General features: G+C 36.1%; 1 protein-coding gene across 1 annotated transcript in view; it reads right to left on the bottom strand.

Moving 5' to 3' along the window:
• Positions 1-16,803, bottom strand: part of BTAF1 (B-TFIID TATA-box binding protein associated factor 1) — a 95,308-nt gene that overhangs the window by 63,094 nt on the left and 15,411 nt on the right. Inside the window, exons 2-6 of the mRNA XM_038578185.1 lie at positions 15,764-15,887; positions 11,409-11,523; positions 9,665-9,811; positions 4,614-4,777; positions 1,455-1,591 (exon numbers count right to left, since the gene is read on the bottom strand). Of these exons, the coding sequence (XP_038434113.1) occupies positions 1,455-1,591; positions 4,614-4,777; positions 9,665-9,811; positions 11,409-11,523; positions 15,764-15,887 (687 nt within the window). The remainder of the gene's footprint in view (positions 1-1,454; positions 1,592-4,613; positions 4,778-9,664; positions 9,812-11,408; positions 11,524-15,763; positions 15,888-16,803) is intronic.

Here is a 16,803-nt window from a genome sequence, read left to right as displayed (position 1 = left end):
ACTTATCTTCTTTTTTTTTTAAGTTATCTCTACCCAACATGGGACCAAATTTACAACCCCAAGACCCAGAGTTGCATGCTCTACCGACTGAGCCAGGCAGGTGCCCCTACTTACTTATCTTCTTCATTTTTTCCTCTAGAATATAAGCTTCATGAAGGCAGAATTTTAATCTATTTTATTCACCAATGCATCCTGAGGGCCTAGAATAGTATCTGGCACTTAGAAGCTATTCAGTAAATATTTGCAGAATGAATAAATCATGAACTCTGAAAAGTAAGATCTACTATTTCAATATTCAAATATTTGGGGAAATCTGCTTATATGAAAAAAGCCAAAAGACACAGATTGCTATATGCAGTCCTAGTAAGTTGTTCTTTTAAAAAAAAAACCTGCTGTTTAATAAAGCTTAATAAAAATTTCATACTAAAAAGAACCCCAAAGAAATTTACACCAAATAGATGTTTATTATTTATTCCCCCTTTGATTTTTTTTTTAAGATTTATTTATTCATAGAGACAGAGAGAGAGAGGCAGAGACACAGGCAGAGGGAGATGCAGGCATCATACAGAGAGCCTGACAGACTCCAGGATCACACCCTGGGCTGCAGGCGGCGCTAAACTGCTGCGCCACCAGGACTGCCCTTATTCCCCCCTTGTATCTAGTCTTTAAATAAATGCTGTAAACTTACTTTTTAGTTTTATGTGAATGGAAACAAAAGGTTCTGTCACTTGCAAAAAGCCTTTGTAAGTCCTCATGCGTTATATCATTTACTCAAACACGTCTAGACCAAGATCTTGATTCAACACAGCAGAGTGGGGTATGAAAATCTGTATTTTAATACATCCCTTAAAGTGCTTCTGAAGGGTTGTTCTGAACTACTCTTAGGAGTGCTTTTCCAAACCATATACAGATATCACTTTTATTAATTCGTTAAGAAAAAGGACAGTAGGTATATCCAGAATTTTTCCTACAACAAGATTCGGTAAACAAACCTGCATTATTACCTGTTATTTGGCTTAGTCCCCAGGCTGGAAGACAGGTAATATAATACTGCGACAGTTCTATACTCAAGTAATATTCTTAACTTGCGGCCCTTAGACCATCTCTCTGACTTCACTCTGTACTGCCCTCACTTCTCTCTACTTATCCTAGATGTACTGCCTTTCTTTCTGTTTCTTGAACAGTCTATGATTAAGGCATTGACACTTGTTCTCTCTACTTGGAATGTACTTCCCTTGGAAGAGCTTCAGCCCCCATCCAAACAAAAAAATCTGCATATGTAAATTATCCTAGTTCCCACCAATAGTAAATAATCTCTGTCAATAGACAAGACAATCCAAAGGTACTCTACAGCCAAAGACAAAGTCAGCAAATGTTTTTAAAAATCAAGCAGACACAGATTTAAGCTACAAAGCATCACTATTTTAAATGAATAAGCAAAAAAAGATTACTACCTCTTCTCATTAGTTTCCACTGCATCCCTGGATCTCTGTTTTGCAAATAACTTGGCCATTCTTTTAGCTTTGTTCTTTTGTCTATTACTCATTCCTGCTCGAAATTCTGAGTCAATCAATTCAGCTGCCTGGAGAGTCTAAAAGAATAAAAGAATGCTGAGTTTGAACTTTTGAAGTTAAAATAAACGATAGTCATAGCCTCAGAAGAAGACTAAGTCTATGAATTTAACTATAGCCAAATTAACTATATTTTGACAGCATTGTGCTATTCTGTTGTATGGCTCTACCACAATTTCAATCTCTTCTTCCTTTTTCCATATTCTTCCAATTTCCAACAGATGCTTGTGTGTTTCTTAACTTTTATTGTCACAGATGTGACAAAAATGTATGATCATAACCTACAGAGAGGGTTTTGAAAAGGTGATACCTCAAATTAACCACAGTAATAAAGATGTGGTACAGAGATACAACAGAATATTACTCGGCCATAAAAAATGAAATCTTGCCATTGGCAATAATAGATTTAGAGATGATAATGCTAAGCAAAATAAATCAGAAAAAGACAAATGCCATATGATTTCACTTATAGGTGGAATTTAAGAAACAAATGAACAAAGAAAAACAAGACAGACAAACCAAAAACAGGCTTTAAAAAAAGAAAGACTTTGAGAGGGAAAGGAAGAAATGGAGAACAAGAGAGGGAGAGGGGTACAGGGAGAGAGTGAGAGAGCAAGAGAGAGCATAAGAGCAGGGAGAGGGAGAAGCAGACTCCCAACTGAGCAAGGAGCCTGATGTGGGGCTCCATCCCTGGACGCTGGGATCATGACCTGAGCCAAAGGCAGACACTTAACCAACTGAGCCACCCAGGCACCCCAATAGACTCTTAATTATAGAGAACAAACTGATGGTTACCAGAGGGGAGGTAGGTGGGGATATGGGTGAAATAGGTGAAGGAGATTAAGAGTACACTTACTTGATGAGCTGAGTAATATACAGAATTGTTGAATCAATATATCATACACCCAAAACTAATATAACACTGTATGTTAATGATACTGGATTTAAAATAAAATAAAACCTATATATATGTGTGTGTATATGTATATATATGTATGCACACACACACACATATGTATCAATGAATAACCATAATACCACCCCAAAAGTTATAATAAAGAATTATCAGTAAAAGAAACTGAGAATCATCATCTGTTGAAAAAACTAAAACTTACAGCCATTAAGTGATCCAGCATCCTATAGTCAACATAACCCAAATTATATGCTCCTTCCCTCTTAAGCAGTCACTTTCTACTGTTTTTTGCTTCTGCTTCTTTATTTTGGGTTTTTTTAAAGATGTATTTACTCACTTAAGAGAGAGAGAGTGTGTGTGTGTGTGCACAGGGAACGGCAGAAGTAGAGGGAGAGAGAAACCTTAGCAGACTCCTCACTGAGCTCAGAGCCCGACCCTGGGCTTGATCTCACAATCCTGAGATCATGACCTGAGTGGACACTCAACTGAATGCACCACCCAGGTTACCCTGTCTACTGTTTTTGCTGTCTTTTTCATTCTTGGGAGACATTATAAAGTCTGTGAGGTAGAAATATTTTGAACTCAAGCCTAAAAATCCTTTCTGCACTCATCTGATTAAGATTCAACTGAAATCCACACTTTGACAACCAATCAGGGTCACTAGTACTGATGCCCTACTATAGTCTTGGTCCAGGGAACACTGGCATAAATACAAATAGTGATGAAACTACAGCAACAAGTAGCATTAAACAACTCTTCCCAAAGGTCCATGACATATAAGGCCAATTCAACTTGGATCTTGCCAACTTCAAACTGACTGTTGCCCATCCGACAAACAACTATTCTGTCAACAGCCCGTTTTCTCTAATATACCTGACCCACCTTTTTTCTTAAGATACCATACACAATTACCACATTGTAATCACATTACTACATTTTTATTCTCCTTTATTCTATTTTCTTCTTTTTTATTTCTACTTCATGCTTTGCATCCCATTTTTTTCTGTTCCTTCCTGGTGTTATTATCATCTACCTCTGGAATGTTCCAATTATTTTGTCTGCAAAAGCTATTCATCAACACACACTCCCTTAGCCCTAAAAAAGAGTTTGCAAATTCTGATGGTTTAGAAAACAACTAGCGTAAAAGGCAAAGGAAAAGACCAAAAGAGAGAGAAGATAAGCGTTTCAGGACAAAGCAGAAATTCTTAACAAGGACCAGGAAATGCTAAAAGATACTGCAGGGGCAAGAGGAAAGAATACCAAATCCCTGAATGGTAATGTTTCACTTATACGTGAATTTTTCTGAGGAGAGAGCCACAACTTTTACTGGAGCTTAAACAGTTTGGGACATTAACAGGAAAAAAATAAAAACAAAAACAAAACAAAGCAGCAGTATGTAGGCATCCAAGGGGAACTGGAAAAATAGAGAAAAGAAAGGAATACAGAGCAGAACTATCAAGCTATCAAAAAAATGTATGATCTCCAATTAAAAAAAATTAAATGGATATGCAGAAAAGTTTAAAAAAATGTATGATCAATCTATATATACTTACATATTCAGCTATTTGCAGTGGGAAAATGTAAATATGGCTTAACAGGATACAAATACTTGTGTAAAGTAACTTATAAAGGGTTGCTTATGGGGCATGGAGACATGGGTGTCCAACAATTATCTAAAACTTCTTTTATTTCATATTGTATACCTTTTTGTATTGTTTGAAAGTGTTGTTATCATGTCTGTTACTTTCTCAAAAGAATAAATCATAGATCTAAAGATCTCTAGTATCATTATACTAGCCCTTATTATCTTCCAATCTCTCAAATACATTTTTTTTTTTTTAACTAAAGAACAAAGGAAAAAGCAACTAGGATCTCTCAGTAGCAGTGGTTCCTAAAAGGTCAACCACAGCTTTTTTTAATCTGTCAATCCAGAGTCTACAATAGGCTGAACTTCTGTCTCTTTAGGATGTGTTATCAGAAATCCAATTTATGAAGACACTAAATTACGGTGGAACAAGCAGGAATTAGCAGAATTAAGAATAGTATTTTTTTAATTGCAATTACATGGAAAAATGAAACAAAACCTCTGTATTATTACTTGTAATCAAACAACCAAAGATTTTACCTACAGGTTGTTTGTTTAGAAAGGCTGCCGAAGTTGGGGTATAATCCAAATCTTCATCATTGAAGAGTTCTTCAGTACTCATTCCAATGGCTTCTCCCATATTAAGACCAAGTTTCTTCTGTAATAGTTTCCGTTGGCGTGCTATCCTCTCTTTAGGATCCACTTCACCTTTACACAGAAAAGAAATAGATTTCCTCCAAATCAGATAAGAAGTCTAATAAATGAAGATCAAACTTGATTAATTTTTTTTAATTTTAACTATTAAAACACCCCTCCTGACAATAAAACCAACCATATTCATTATCTCTGTCCTAACTATGATTTAAAAATAGTGTTCTAGCTAACAAATCACTCTAAGACTTTTCACTGAGATTCCCACATTGTCCTACTACGAATTATCAAATATATGTAAAATGAGATCCATTCCTGTGGAAATAAACTTATTTATTTTTAAAGAAGGCTCCACACCCAAAGTGATTTTATTTCCCTTGTGTGAGTGAATTGAAATTGTGCCTTCCATCAAAACAATCTGGGGTTTTCACTTTTGCAAAATGGGAACTTGACGTTGAGGGGCTACGTGCCAATTCCATCTGGGTAGTTTGAGCATTCTCATTCAGCAGGTCATAATCTGCATGTTAATTTAATAGCCACCTATGGGCCCCCCAACACAGCAAGGATGTGGAAAAACTAGAAATTTTTGTGAATGTAAAATGGTATACCCACTATTAAAACAGTTCGGCAGTTCCTAAAAAAATTAAAAATTAAAATACAACGTGATCCAGTAATTCTCTTCTGGGTATATAACCAAAAGAACCAAAAGCAGGAATTCAAATAGATATTTGTATACCCATGTTCACAGCAGCATTATTTACAATACCAAAATGTAGAAGCAACCCAAATATCCACAGATGGGTGAATGAATAAACAAAATGTGGCATAAACACACATTGGAATATTATTCAGCCTTAAAAAGGAAGGAAATTCTGATACATGCTATGACATATATGAACCCTGAGGAGATTATCTTAAGCAAAACAAGCCAATCACAAAAGGACAAATACTGTTATGACTCTACTTATATGAAGTACTTAGGATAGTCAAACTCACAAAAACAGAAAGTAGAATGGTGGTTACTAGGGGCTGGAGGGAGGGAAGAACGGGAATTGTTTAACCCCCACTCATCCATGGTTTCACTTTCTGAGGTTCAAGTGTAGCCCAGAGGCAGATGATCTTGTTCCTGACATATTGTCAGAAGGTCAATCGTAGCCTAACGCTACATCACATTGCCTAGGTCATTCACATTACTTAGGCATTTTACCATCTCACATCATCACAAGAAGGGTAAGTACATTACAGTAAAATATTTCAAGAGAGATTTATATAACTTTTATTAAAGTACATTATTATGGGGATCCCTGAGTAGCGCAGCAGTTTGGCACCTGCCTTTGGCCCAGGGCGTGATCCTGGAGTCCTGGGATCAAGTCCCACATTGGGCTTCCTGCATGGAGCCTGTTTCTCCTTGTGTGTCTCTGCCTCTCTCTCTGTGTCTCTCATGAATAAATAAATATTTTTTTAAAAATGCATTATTATAATAGTACTATTTTATTGTTGTCAATCTCTCACTGTGCCTAATTTATAAATTAAACTTTATCATAGTTCTGTATGTATAGGAAAAAACAGAATACATATGGCTTGGTACTACTTACAGTTTCAGGCAACCACTGGGGGTCTTGAAATATGTCCTTTGTGGATAAGGGGGACTAGTGTATAAAGTTTCAGTTTTGCAACATGAAGAGAGTTCTGGAGATTGGCTCACAACAATGTAAATGTACTTAATATTACTGAAATATACGCTTAAAAATAGTTAAAATGTAAATCTTATGTTATCTGTATTCTACCATAATTAAAAAACTGATACATCTGGTAACAGTAATAAAAACTATTTAGGAAAACAAAATGAAATAAGTACTGATATATACTACAGGATGGATAAACCTTAGAAACATTCTGCTAAGAAGCCAGTTACAAAAGACCACATTAATTATATGATTCCATTCATAAGAACTGTCCAGAACTGGCAGAGACAGAAAGATGCTTAAGGCCTAGAAGGGGACGGAAGGAAGTAGGGAGTAGGAGGTTGATAGATAAAGGATTTAGGGTTTCTTCTTGAGATAAGGAAAATACTCTAAAATTGACGGCATATATGTGTGAATATATTAAGCACCACTGAAATGTACACTTTTTTTTTAAAGATTTTATTTATTTATTCATAGAGACACAGGCAGAGGGAGAAGCAGGCTCCATCCAGAGAGCCTGATGTGGGACTCGATCCAGGGTCTCCAGGATCACGCCCTGGGCTGCAGGTGGCGCTAAACTGCTGCGCCACCGGGGCTGCCCCTGAAATGTACACTTTAAAAATGGGTGAATTTTATGGTATGTGAATTATATCTCAATAGTTTTGTTTTTTTTTTTTTTTTTTAATTTAAGACTGTTCTACCTTGAGGGAAAAACCATAGGCAGCCAAAAGTGAAGAATGCTGGATCACAAGTCCATGACACTTACACAGAACCCAAAATCAGTCCTCTCATTCCTACTGGAGAAAATAACCTGTACAAATGCAAAGGAAAATCAAACTAGCACCTATACTAAATCTGCATGTGTCCTTCATATATGAGAAAACAAACACAGATAAGCAGACATGTAAAGAAAATCTAATTAGAGAATTTTAAATGACCACTGTTCAGTATACTGAGACTTATCAGCATTAAAATCTAAGTTGCCCAAAAATTGGGGTTCCCAATCCTAGTTACATATCAGAGTCACTTGTGGAGTTTTGTTCTTTGAAATACAATGTCCTAGACTTCAAGCTGTATTACAAAGCTGTAATCATTCAAACAGTACATTCTTAGCACAGAAACAGACACAAAGAACAATGGAACAGAATACAGAACCCAGAAATGGACTCTCAACTCTAAGGTCAACTAATCATCAACAAAGCAAGAAAGAATATCCAATGGAAAAAAAGTCTCTTCAACAAATGGTGTTGGGAAAAAAAAAAAAAAAGACACAAATGGTGTTGGGAAAATTGGACAGCCACATGCAAAAGAATTAAACTGGACCACTTTCTTACACCATACACAAAAAGAAACTCAAAATGGATGAAAGACCTAAATGTGAGACAGGAATCCATCAGAATCTTAGAGAACACAGGCAGCAACCTCTCTGATTTCAGCCACAGGAACTTCTTGCTAGACACGTCTCCAAAGGTGAGGGAAACATAGACAAAAATGAACTATTGGGACTTCAAGATAAAAAGCTTTTGCACAGCAAAGGAAACAGTCGACAAAACCCAAAGACAACCTACAGAATAGGAGAAGATATTTGCAAATGTCTGATCAGATAAAGGCCTAGTCTATAAAGAACTTATCAAACTCAACACCCCAAAACCAAATAATCCAGTCCAGAAACGGGCAGAAGACGTGAACAGATATTTCTCCAAAGAAAACATACAAATGGGATCCCTGGGTGGCGCAGCGGTTTGGCGCCTGCCTTTGGCCCAGGGTGCGATCCTGGAGACCCGGGATCGAATCCCACGTCGGGCTCCCGGTGCATGGAGCCTGCTTCTCCCTCTGCCTGTGTCTCTGCCTCTCTCTCTCTCTCTGTGTGACTATCATAAATAAATAAAAATTAAAAAAAAAAAAAAGAAAACATACAAATGGCTAACAGACACATGAAAAAATGCTCAACATCATTCAGCATCAGGGAAATACAAATCAAAACCACAATGAGGGATGCGTGGGTGGATTAGCGGCTAAAGCATCTGCCTTGGCTCAGGGTGTGATCCTGGAGTCTTATCGAGTCCCACATCAGACTCCCTGCATGGATCCTGCTTCCCCCCTGCCTTTGTCTGCCTCTCTGTGTGTCTCTCATGAATAAATAAATAAAATTAAAAAAAAAAAAACCCACAATGAGATACCACCTGACACCAATCAGAATGGCTAAAATTAACAAGTCAGGAAATGACAGATGTTGGTAAAGCGTGGAGAAAGGGGAACACTCATACTGCTGGTGGGAATGCAAGCTGGTACAGCCACTCTGAAAAACAGTCTGGAGGTTCCTCAAAAACTTAAAAATAGAGCTATCCTATGACCAGCAATTGCACTACTATGTATTTGCCTAAAGAATATAAACACAGTGATTCTAAGGGGTACCTGCACTCCAATGTTTATTATAGCAGCAATGTTCACAATAGACAAACTATGGAAAGAATCCAGATATCCACCAACAGTTGAATAAAGGAGGTATGGTTGTGTATGTGTAATGGAATATCACTCAGCCATCAAAAAGAATGAAATCTTGCTGTTTACAACAACATGGATGGAACCAGAGGGTATTATACTAAGTGTAATTAAAGAAACAAAACAGGATGAACATAGGGGAAAGGAAGGAAAAATGAGATAAAAACAGAGAAGGAGGCAAACCAGAAGAAATTCTTAACTCTAGGAAACAAACTGAAGATTGCTGGAAGGGAGGTGGATTTGTGGGATGAGGTAATTGGGTGACAGGCATTAAGGAGGGTACTTGATGTAATGAGCACCAGGTAACATGAATCACTAAATTCTACCCCTGAAACTAATAATGTTAGTTATTAGTTAACTAATGTTAACACACAGGTCTTCGTTCATTAATGCTCAATACATTTATTTATTCATTTATTTTTAAATTTTTATTTATTCATGAGAGAGAGGCAGAGATACAGGCAGAGGGAGAAGCAGGCTCCATGCAGGAAGCCTGATGCAGGACTCAATCCTCGGTCTCCACAATCACGCCCTGGGCTGAAGGCAGGCGCTAAACCACTGAGCCACCCAGGGTACCCTAGACCAAGTACTTTTGGTTATCTTCTCTACCTACAATGCCTCCTCTTTCCCAACCACAAACTTCAATTTACATTTTGTAACATCTATTAATAAGACTTTGCATGACTGATATGTAGCATATCAAGTGATAAATTAAACACACACATTTCAGACTTTCTTCTACAGGACTACTACATACCTGATTTTTCATCTTGTACTTCAAATTCTGCACCAGCAGATCCCAAAAGTGATGCCCCATGTTGTAACAATCTACATATATCAAATCTGTCAAAATTCAATCGATCTGTAGAAGGTGAATCTTCCATAGCACTTTCTGAAGTAGATTCTAAATGAGGTTGAAAATATTTAATTTGATCACAAAAACAAAGGGTAGAATGAAAGAAAATAGCACCACTTGGGGTGGTTGTGTATGTAACATTTTAAGTAAAAGGCAGCAGAAATAGAAAAGCTATTGTGATTTATGATCAGCTCTTATTTATGAATAAACTATTTAGTTGGTGGCTCCCCTTCTACAAACTATCAGAACATCAGTTGGTGTATGTATAGCTGTTTTTCACTACAAAAGCACATTATTATATAAAGAAATGCATCCCATATGGCAATATATATGTTAAATATCATATTGTCTCCATTAACTGTTTAAAAATACCAAAATAACAGCCTGAGTACACTACAGTGCTAACTTGGAAAACAAATATATTCACAGAACATATTCAAATATAAGCCAACAAGCATCATTTGTCCCTATACCTGAGGAATATCTATGACACAAAGCAATTATTCATTCAATAGGACTCCTCATAATATGAGCAAATTATAAACTGATAAACTGCTAAAATTACATATTTATCTAAGGCCTAAAATCCTCTGCAAAATGCTTTCTTTCCTCAAAAAAAAAAAAAAAAAGGTTCTGCCATTAAAAATTTTTAAATATATTGTAACTGTTCACTAACTTAACAGTTTATTTAGCTGGCACTTGCATATAATTCATTTATTAAACTAAAGTATAATTGCTTTAATTTTCCAGTGATAACAAGCAACCTTACCATAAACCTTAATGCTGGTGTAACTAATATAGTGTTTTATAAAAAGAATATGAGTTCTAATATCTCTATATACCAAAATAAGCAGGGAAAATAAGCTGAAAAAGAAAAAGCTCTTTACTAAAACAAGTTATAACTTTTTTCTGGTTATGTTTCATTTGATGAGAGAGGACAAATTAATACAGTCACTTAGCATAAAAGATGCCATATAATTAAAGCAAAATATTAGACAAGCTAAAATAAAATGCATAATAAAAGTGATGTCATCAAAGTGACTTGAAAATGAAATCAAATTGCACCACCAAGTTAAATTTTCACTTAATTGAGATGTATACATTTATAAATTTTTAAAAGCATACAATCATTTTTAAATATTGTTGCAAGCAGTCAGAAAAATAATTTCCACTCAAAGACATTTAAAGGTCACATTAAAAACTAAAGGCCCCGCCAAATAGCTATACATAATTGTGCTTAAATCAGAAAATAATTACACTAATTCTCCCAGCAACAAGAAAAAAAGCACTGCTTCAAATATTTACATTGCACTGATTTAGTTTCTGTTTTTAGGACATAAATTCCTTGAGGGAAGCAATAATCTCTTTATATCAAGCATACTGTACAGTTAATAATTTAAAAAAAACATACACAAAAACATAGTTTAGTAGTCTTTTAAAAGCATGGTGAAAATCACCTTATTGTCATTTCCTGACAAAGCTACACCTGAAAATTAAGCCTTTAAATTGTATTATCTAATCATTAAAATTTAAAATACAATTTTTAGATTATAATTATCATTAAATTATTGAAATATAAAATGTGCAGTATAGTTAATTCTATAGGTAGATTTTACTGCAAACTACTTTTACCACTTAAAAGCACCTTGTTTGGTTCTTGGTACTGGATTCCACTCAGGTACGTTTTTCACTATAGCTTCAACAGCTTGTCCTGCTGCAATTCGAGTATCCCAATTTGTACTCCTTAAATATATCAACACCTTAAAAAATCATAGGACAAAACAGTTATACCAAAAATATCATTTGTTCAAAGTAACCAGAACAGAGAAATACAAATTTACTTGTTCTTAATTTATCAGCCCTTGGGCTTTATATATAAATTTATATAAAAAATCTTGAAATTACATCATTTATAAGATTCTATCATTCACAGGAAATATCACATCTTAAAAAAAAAGGAAACAGAAAACTTTTAGTTAAAAAATAGTTAAATGCATTTAAAAAATAACCTACCTTTTAATATAGTAAAAAACAAAATGTGTATTTTCATTAAGTCCCATTACTTAATGCAAAGAGTTAAGTTGTAAAAACTAGCAGAAAAAAAAAATAAATGAGTTTAGCAGGATTGGAAGATATAAGATCAGGATACAAAAATCAACTGTTCTGCTACATACTTTCAATAAACAATTTGAAAATAAAATTTTTTAAATCGCATTTATAATAGAAAAGTTTAAAATACTTAAAAATAAACTTAAAGCATAAGACTCATACACTGAAAACTAGAAAAAATTCAAAATACCACTGAAAGAAATGAAATAAGATCTAAACAAACAGAAAGATACCTTGGAGCACCTTGGCGGCTCAATCAGTTAAATATATGCCTTCAGCTGAGGTCCTGATCCCAGGGTCCTGGGATCAAGCCCCACTCGGACTCCCTGCTAAGTGGGTAGCCTGCTTCTCCCTCTCCCTGTGCCCCAAATTCATGCTTGCTCTCTCTCTCTCTACTGCTAATAAAACAAACAAACAAAAAAAAAAAAAACAGAAACAGAAAGATACCTCATGTTCTTGGATCTAAAGATTTAAAATTGTTAAGGCAGTAATACTCCCTAAATTGATCTACTGATTCAACAAAATTCCTATAAAAATCCCAGCTGACAGACAGCCCCGGGGGGCTCAGCAGTTTAGTGCCTCCTTTGGCCCAGGGCCTGATCCTGGAGACCTGGGATCGAGTCCCATGTCAGGCTCCCTGAATGGAGCCTACTTCTCTCTCTGCCTGTGTCTCTGCCTCTCTCTCTCGGTGTCTCTCATGAATAAATAAATAAAATCTTTAAAAAAAAAAAAAAGATTCTCCCTTCCTCTCCCTCCTCTCCCTTTGCCCCCTCCTCAAAAGAAGAAATGAGCAAAGGATCTAAAGAGACAGTTCTCAAAAAGATATACCAAAGGTCAATTCACACATGAAAAGATGTTCAACATCACTAATCACCAGGAAAATGCAAGTCAAAACTACAGTGACATATCACTTCACATTCACTAGTATGGAAATGATAAAAGTCAGTTAATAACAAGCATCAGCAAGGATGTAGAAAAATCAGCTCTCTCATACACCACTAACAGGAGTATAAAAAAACGGAGCCAGTTTGGAAAACAGTCTCCTAGCTCTTCATAAAATTAAACATAGTTATTATATGATCCAGCAATTCTATACACAGAATAGAAGAACATACACCCATACAAAAACTTGTACATGAATTTTAATAGCAGCATTATTCATCAAAGGCCAAAGAATGGAAACAACCCAAATGTGCATTAACTGAAGAACAGATAAATAAGATATGGTATATCCATATAATATATTCAATATCACATCCATACAATGGAATATTTGGCAATAAAAAAAGAAAGAAGTAATGAGATAAGCTTCAATATAAAAAAACCTTAAAAATATTATTTTAAATGTGAAGGAAACCAATCACATTTATATAAAACTTTCAGGATAGGCAAATCTATAGGCAGAAAGTAGATTAGGAGTTGCCTAAGACTAGGAATGGGAAGGAGAATGATTGCTAATGCACATGAAATTTCTTTTTGGAAATAAAAATGTTTTAAAATTAGACTGGTAATGATTGCACATATCTAAAATCATTGAGGGATGCCTGGCTGGCCCAGTGGGTGGAGCACGTAACTCTTAGTTTTGGAATTGTAAGACTGAGTGTAGAGATTTATTGAAAGTAAAACCTTTTTTAAAAAGTACATTAGGGGGCAACCTGGGAGGCTCTGCGGTTTAGTGCCACCTTCAGCCCAGGGCGTGATCCTGGAGACCCAGGATCGAGTCCCATGTCAGGCTCCCTGCATGGAGTCTACTTCTCCCTCTGCCTGTGTCTCTGCCTCTCTCTCTCTGTGTCTCAAATAAATAAATAAATAAATAAATAAATAAATAAATAAATAAATAAATAAAGTCTTAAAAAAAATACATAGGGCAGCCCCAGTGGTGCAGTGGTTTAGCGCCACCTGCAGCCCAGGGTGTGATCCTGGAGACCAGGGATCAAGTCCCACGTAGGGCTCCCTGCATGGAGCCCGCTTCTCCCTCTGCCTGTGTCTCTGCCTCTCTCTCTCTCTCTATGAATAAATAAATAAAATCTTTAATAAATAAATAAATAAACAAATAAATAAATAGTACAATAAAGAAATTGAAGTATACAATAAGTAGTTTAAAAAAACAAAACCAAAAGGCAACAGGACAACACTGAGGGGAGAGAAATGAGGATAAGAGGTGAGAAGGTATAACAAACTATGCCTCTTTTGGAATTATTTCATGGCAGCCAATATGCCAGGACCTAAGAAGACCAGAATTCACTTGGAAAGCTGGAAACCTTTTCTCAGTTCAGCACAGATTAGTTTTGCTCACTGTTTTCAGTTTCAGCTCATTCAATCTTTCATCTTTCCCCTGGGATAAGAAAGAAATGGGTATGCCTCTCTATCCTGCTACATGAATATAATATTTAATACTGTCTAATACGCATCCTTCTCCATTCTGAGAACATGGAGCTCATGGATGTCAAATCACTGTCTCTTCATCTACATATTGGTTAGAAAGTCCTAATAATATCTAAATGTGAAATATACTGGAAAAGACGGTCACTGTCAGCCCTCATAGTGGAAACCATAAAATACAGATTTGTCTATTCACAAGGGCTTATAACTCCTACTGATATGAATCAAGAAGGAACAAATGAGAATGAAAGGGAGGGGTAAGGGTCATTTGGTGGCTCAGTCAGTTAAGCATCTGGCTCAGGTCATGAGTTTGGGGTCCTGAGACTGAGCCCCATGTTGGGCTCCCTGCTCAGTGGGGAATCTGCTTCTTCCTATCCCTCTTACCCCCCCACCTCCTCTGCTCATATGCTCTCTCAAATAATAAAATGCTAAAAAATAAAAATAAAAAAAAAAGGAAGGGGTAAGACCAGCAGGAAGAGAGGTATCTTGGGATTTTCATATCGCTCCTCAACCCTATTTCCATCCTCCTTCCCATTCAAGGCCCCTGACACACAAAGCACTCCAGTTTTCACTTTGCATGACAGAAAAAAAAATTTTTTAAGATTTATTTATTTATTTATTTATTTATTTATTTATTTATTTGAGATAGTGCACACATATGATGGGGGAAGACGTAGGGAGAGGGACAGAGGGGAAAGAATCTTCAAGCAGACTCCCCACTGAGGGCAGAGCCCACGTGGGGCTTGATCCCACAACCCATGAGATCATGGACCTAAGCCAATAGCAAGAGTTGGAGGCTCAACCAAATGAGCCACCCAGGTACCCCTGCATGGCAGAGAATTATTAAACACATGGAATGTGTTGCTTATCATCATATAGGCACACTTCTTCAAGTCCAGAGTTCAGTAAAAATACAGCTATTGCTTAGGGAAAGAATATGGGCAAGTATTATGAAAATCTGATCCACCAAAGCAGAAAGCCTCCACTTTCAAATAGGTGATAAATAAAAATGTAATAACTAGTTTCTCATATATTTCAATCATTTCCCATGAGTACTCAATCCTTTTGAAGACTAGCAACTATGATATAATTACTAGCCATTAAGAACAAGTCAGACAACAACAAATTAGATTAACAACTTAGTTCATAAACAAATTGGGTCAGATTCAAATTTGTGCCACAGGCAAAAGGCTGTATGTTGTCAAATTGCTTAGACAATTAAACTTGATGCAAAAAAACCCAAAATATTTTAAATCTTGTGATGAAAAAGACCAAATTTAAATATATATATAAATAAAATTTAAATATATATAATATATATAAATATATAAATATATATGGAAATATGTATATATAAATAATATATATATGGAAATAGTAAGATATTTAATAGAATCTGAAGACCACAAATTGCCAACAAAATAAAATAAGACAATTCTACTGTTATATTTCTATCCACAGACAAATTTCTACAATTGCATTATGCTAAAAGAAAAAAAGAGTTCTTACTTTAGATAAAAGGTTATTTAGTTCATGGGGATGGAGCTTCACCACTTCTCCAAGTTGCTGTGCTGCAGCTTTTCTTGTAACTGGAGTAGTGCCAGTATCCAGTAAAATAAAAAGACGGTCAAGCCTAAAATAACAAAAATATAATGATTACTCTGAAATGTATTTCTTCATAGATGTAAGTTTAAGTCAATAAATGTATTGAGCAGGGCAGCCCAGGTGGCTCAGCAGTTTAGCACCTCCTTCAGCCCAGGGCATGATCCTGGAGACCCGGGATTGAGTCCCACATCGGGCTCCCTGCATGGAGCCTGCTTCTCCCTCTGCCTGTGTCTCTGCCTCTCTCTCATGAATAAATAAAAATTTAAAAATAAATGAATAAATAAATGTATTGAGCATTAATGAACGAAGACCTATCCTAGGGCTACAGGAGAATCTCTACTCCCAAGGAACTTGCAATTGAGGGTAGGGTGAGTAGGAAGGCAAGTACAAAAATGATTAGAATATAGGGTACAATAACGTGTCAGAAAAGAAAAGTGCTCTGAAGAGTGGGAACAGAGGAAGCAAATACTATATATCCCCAATTGTGTAATACTGAAAAGGCTTTATAAAATAAGTGGTATATGAGATGGACCTTAATAGGTCAATCACAAAGGTCCTGCCTGGTTCAAGAAAGCAATGGAACTGGAGCTCCATTTTAGGAAGATTAATCTGGCAGCAGTGTGAAGCATGAAGTATAATGGAAGAAAAGTTTTAAAGAATTTTAGGCTGAAAGTACAGACCTAAACTACAATCATGGCGAGAAGCCTAGAAAGAAGCTGGAAGAGATGCTGCAGGGGATAAACACACATGGTGTAATAATGAAATATCAAGGAAGTGAAAGGACTCTCAGATTCTGAATCCTAGAAAATGAAGATGTCATTTTAAAAAGTGGGAAGAACTGGGCAGCCTGGGTGGCTCAGCAGTTTAGCACCACCTTCGGCTCAGGGCGTGATCCTGGAGACCTGGGATCGAGTCCCACATCGGGCTCCCTGCATGGAGCCTGC

The sequence above is a fragment of the Canis lupus genome, chromosome 28 (assembly GCF_011100685.1).
Source record: "Canis lupus familiaris isolate Mischka breed German Shepherd chromosome 28, alternate assembly UU_Cfam_GSD_1.0, whole genome shotgun sequence".
In the NCBI taxonomy this organism is placed as follows: domain Eukaryota; kingdom Metazoa; phylum Chordata; class Mammalia; order Carnivora; family Canidae; genus Canis; species Canis lupus.
Note: the sequence above shows the minus strand (reverse complement) of the source record. Positions and strands in the feature narration are given on the sequence as shown.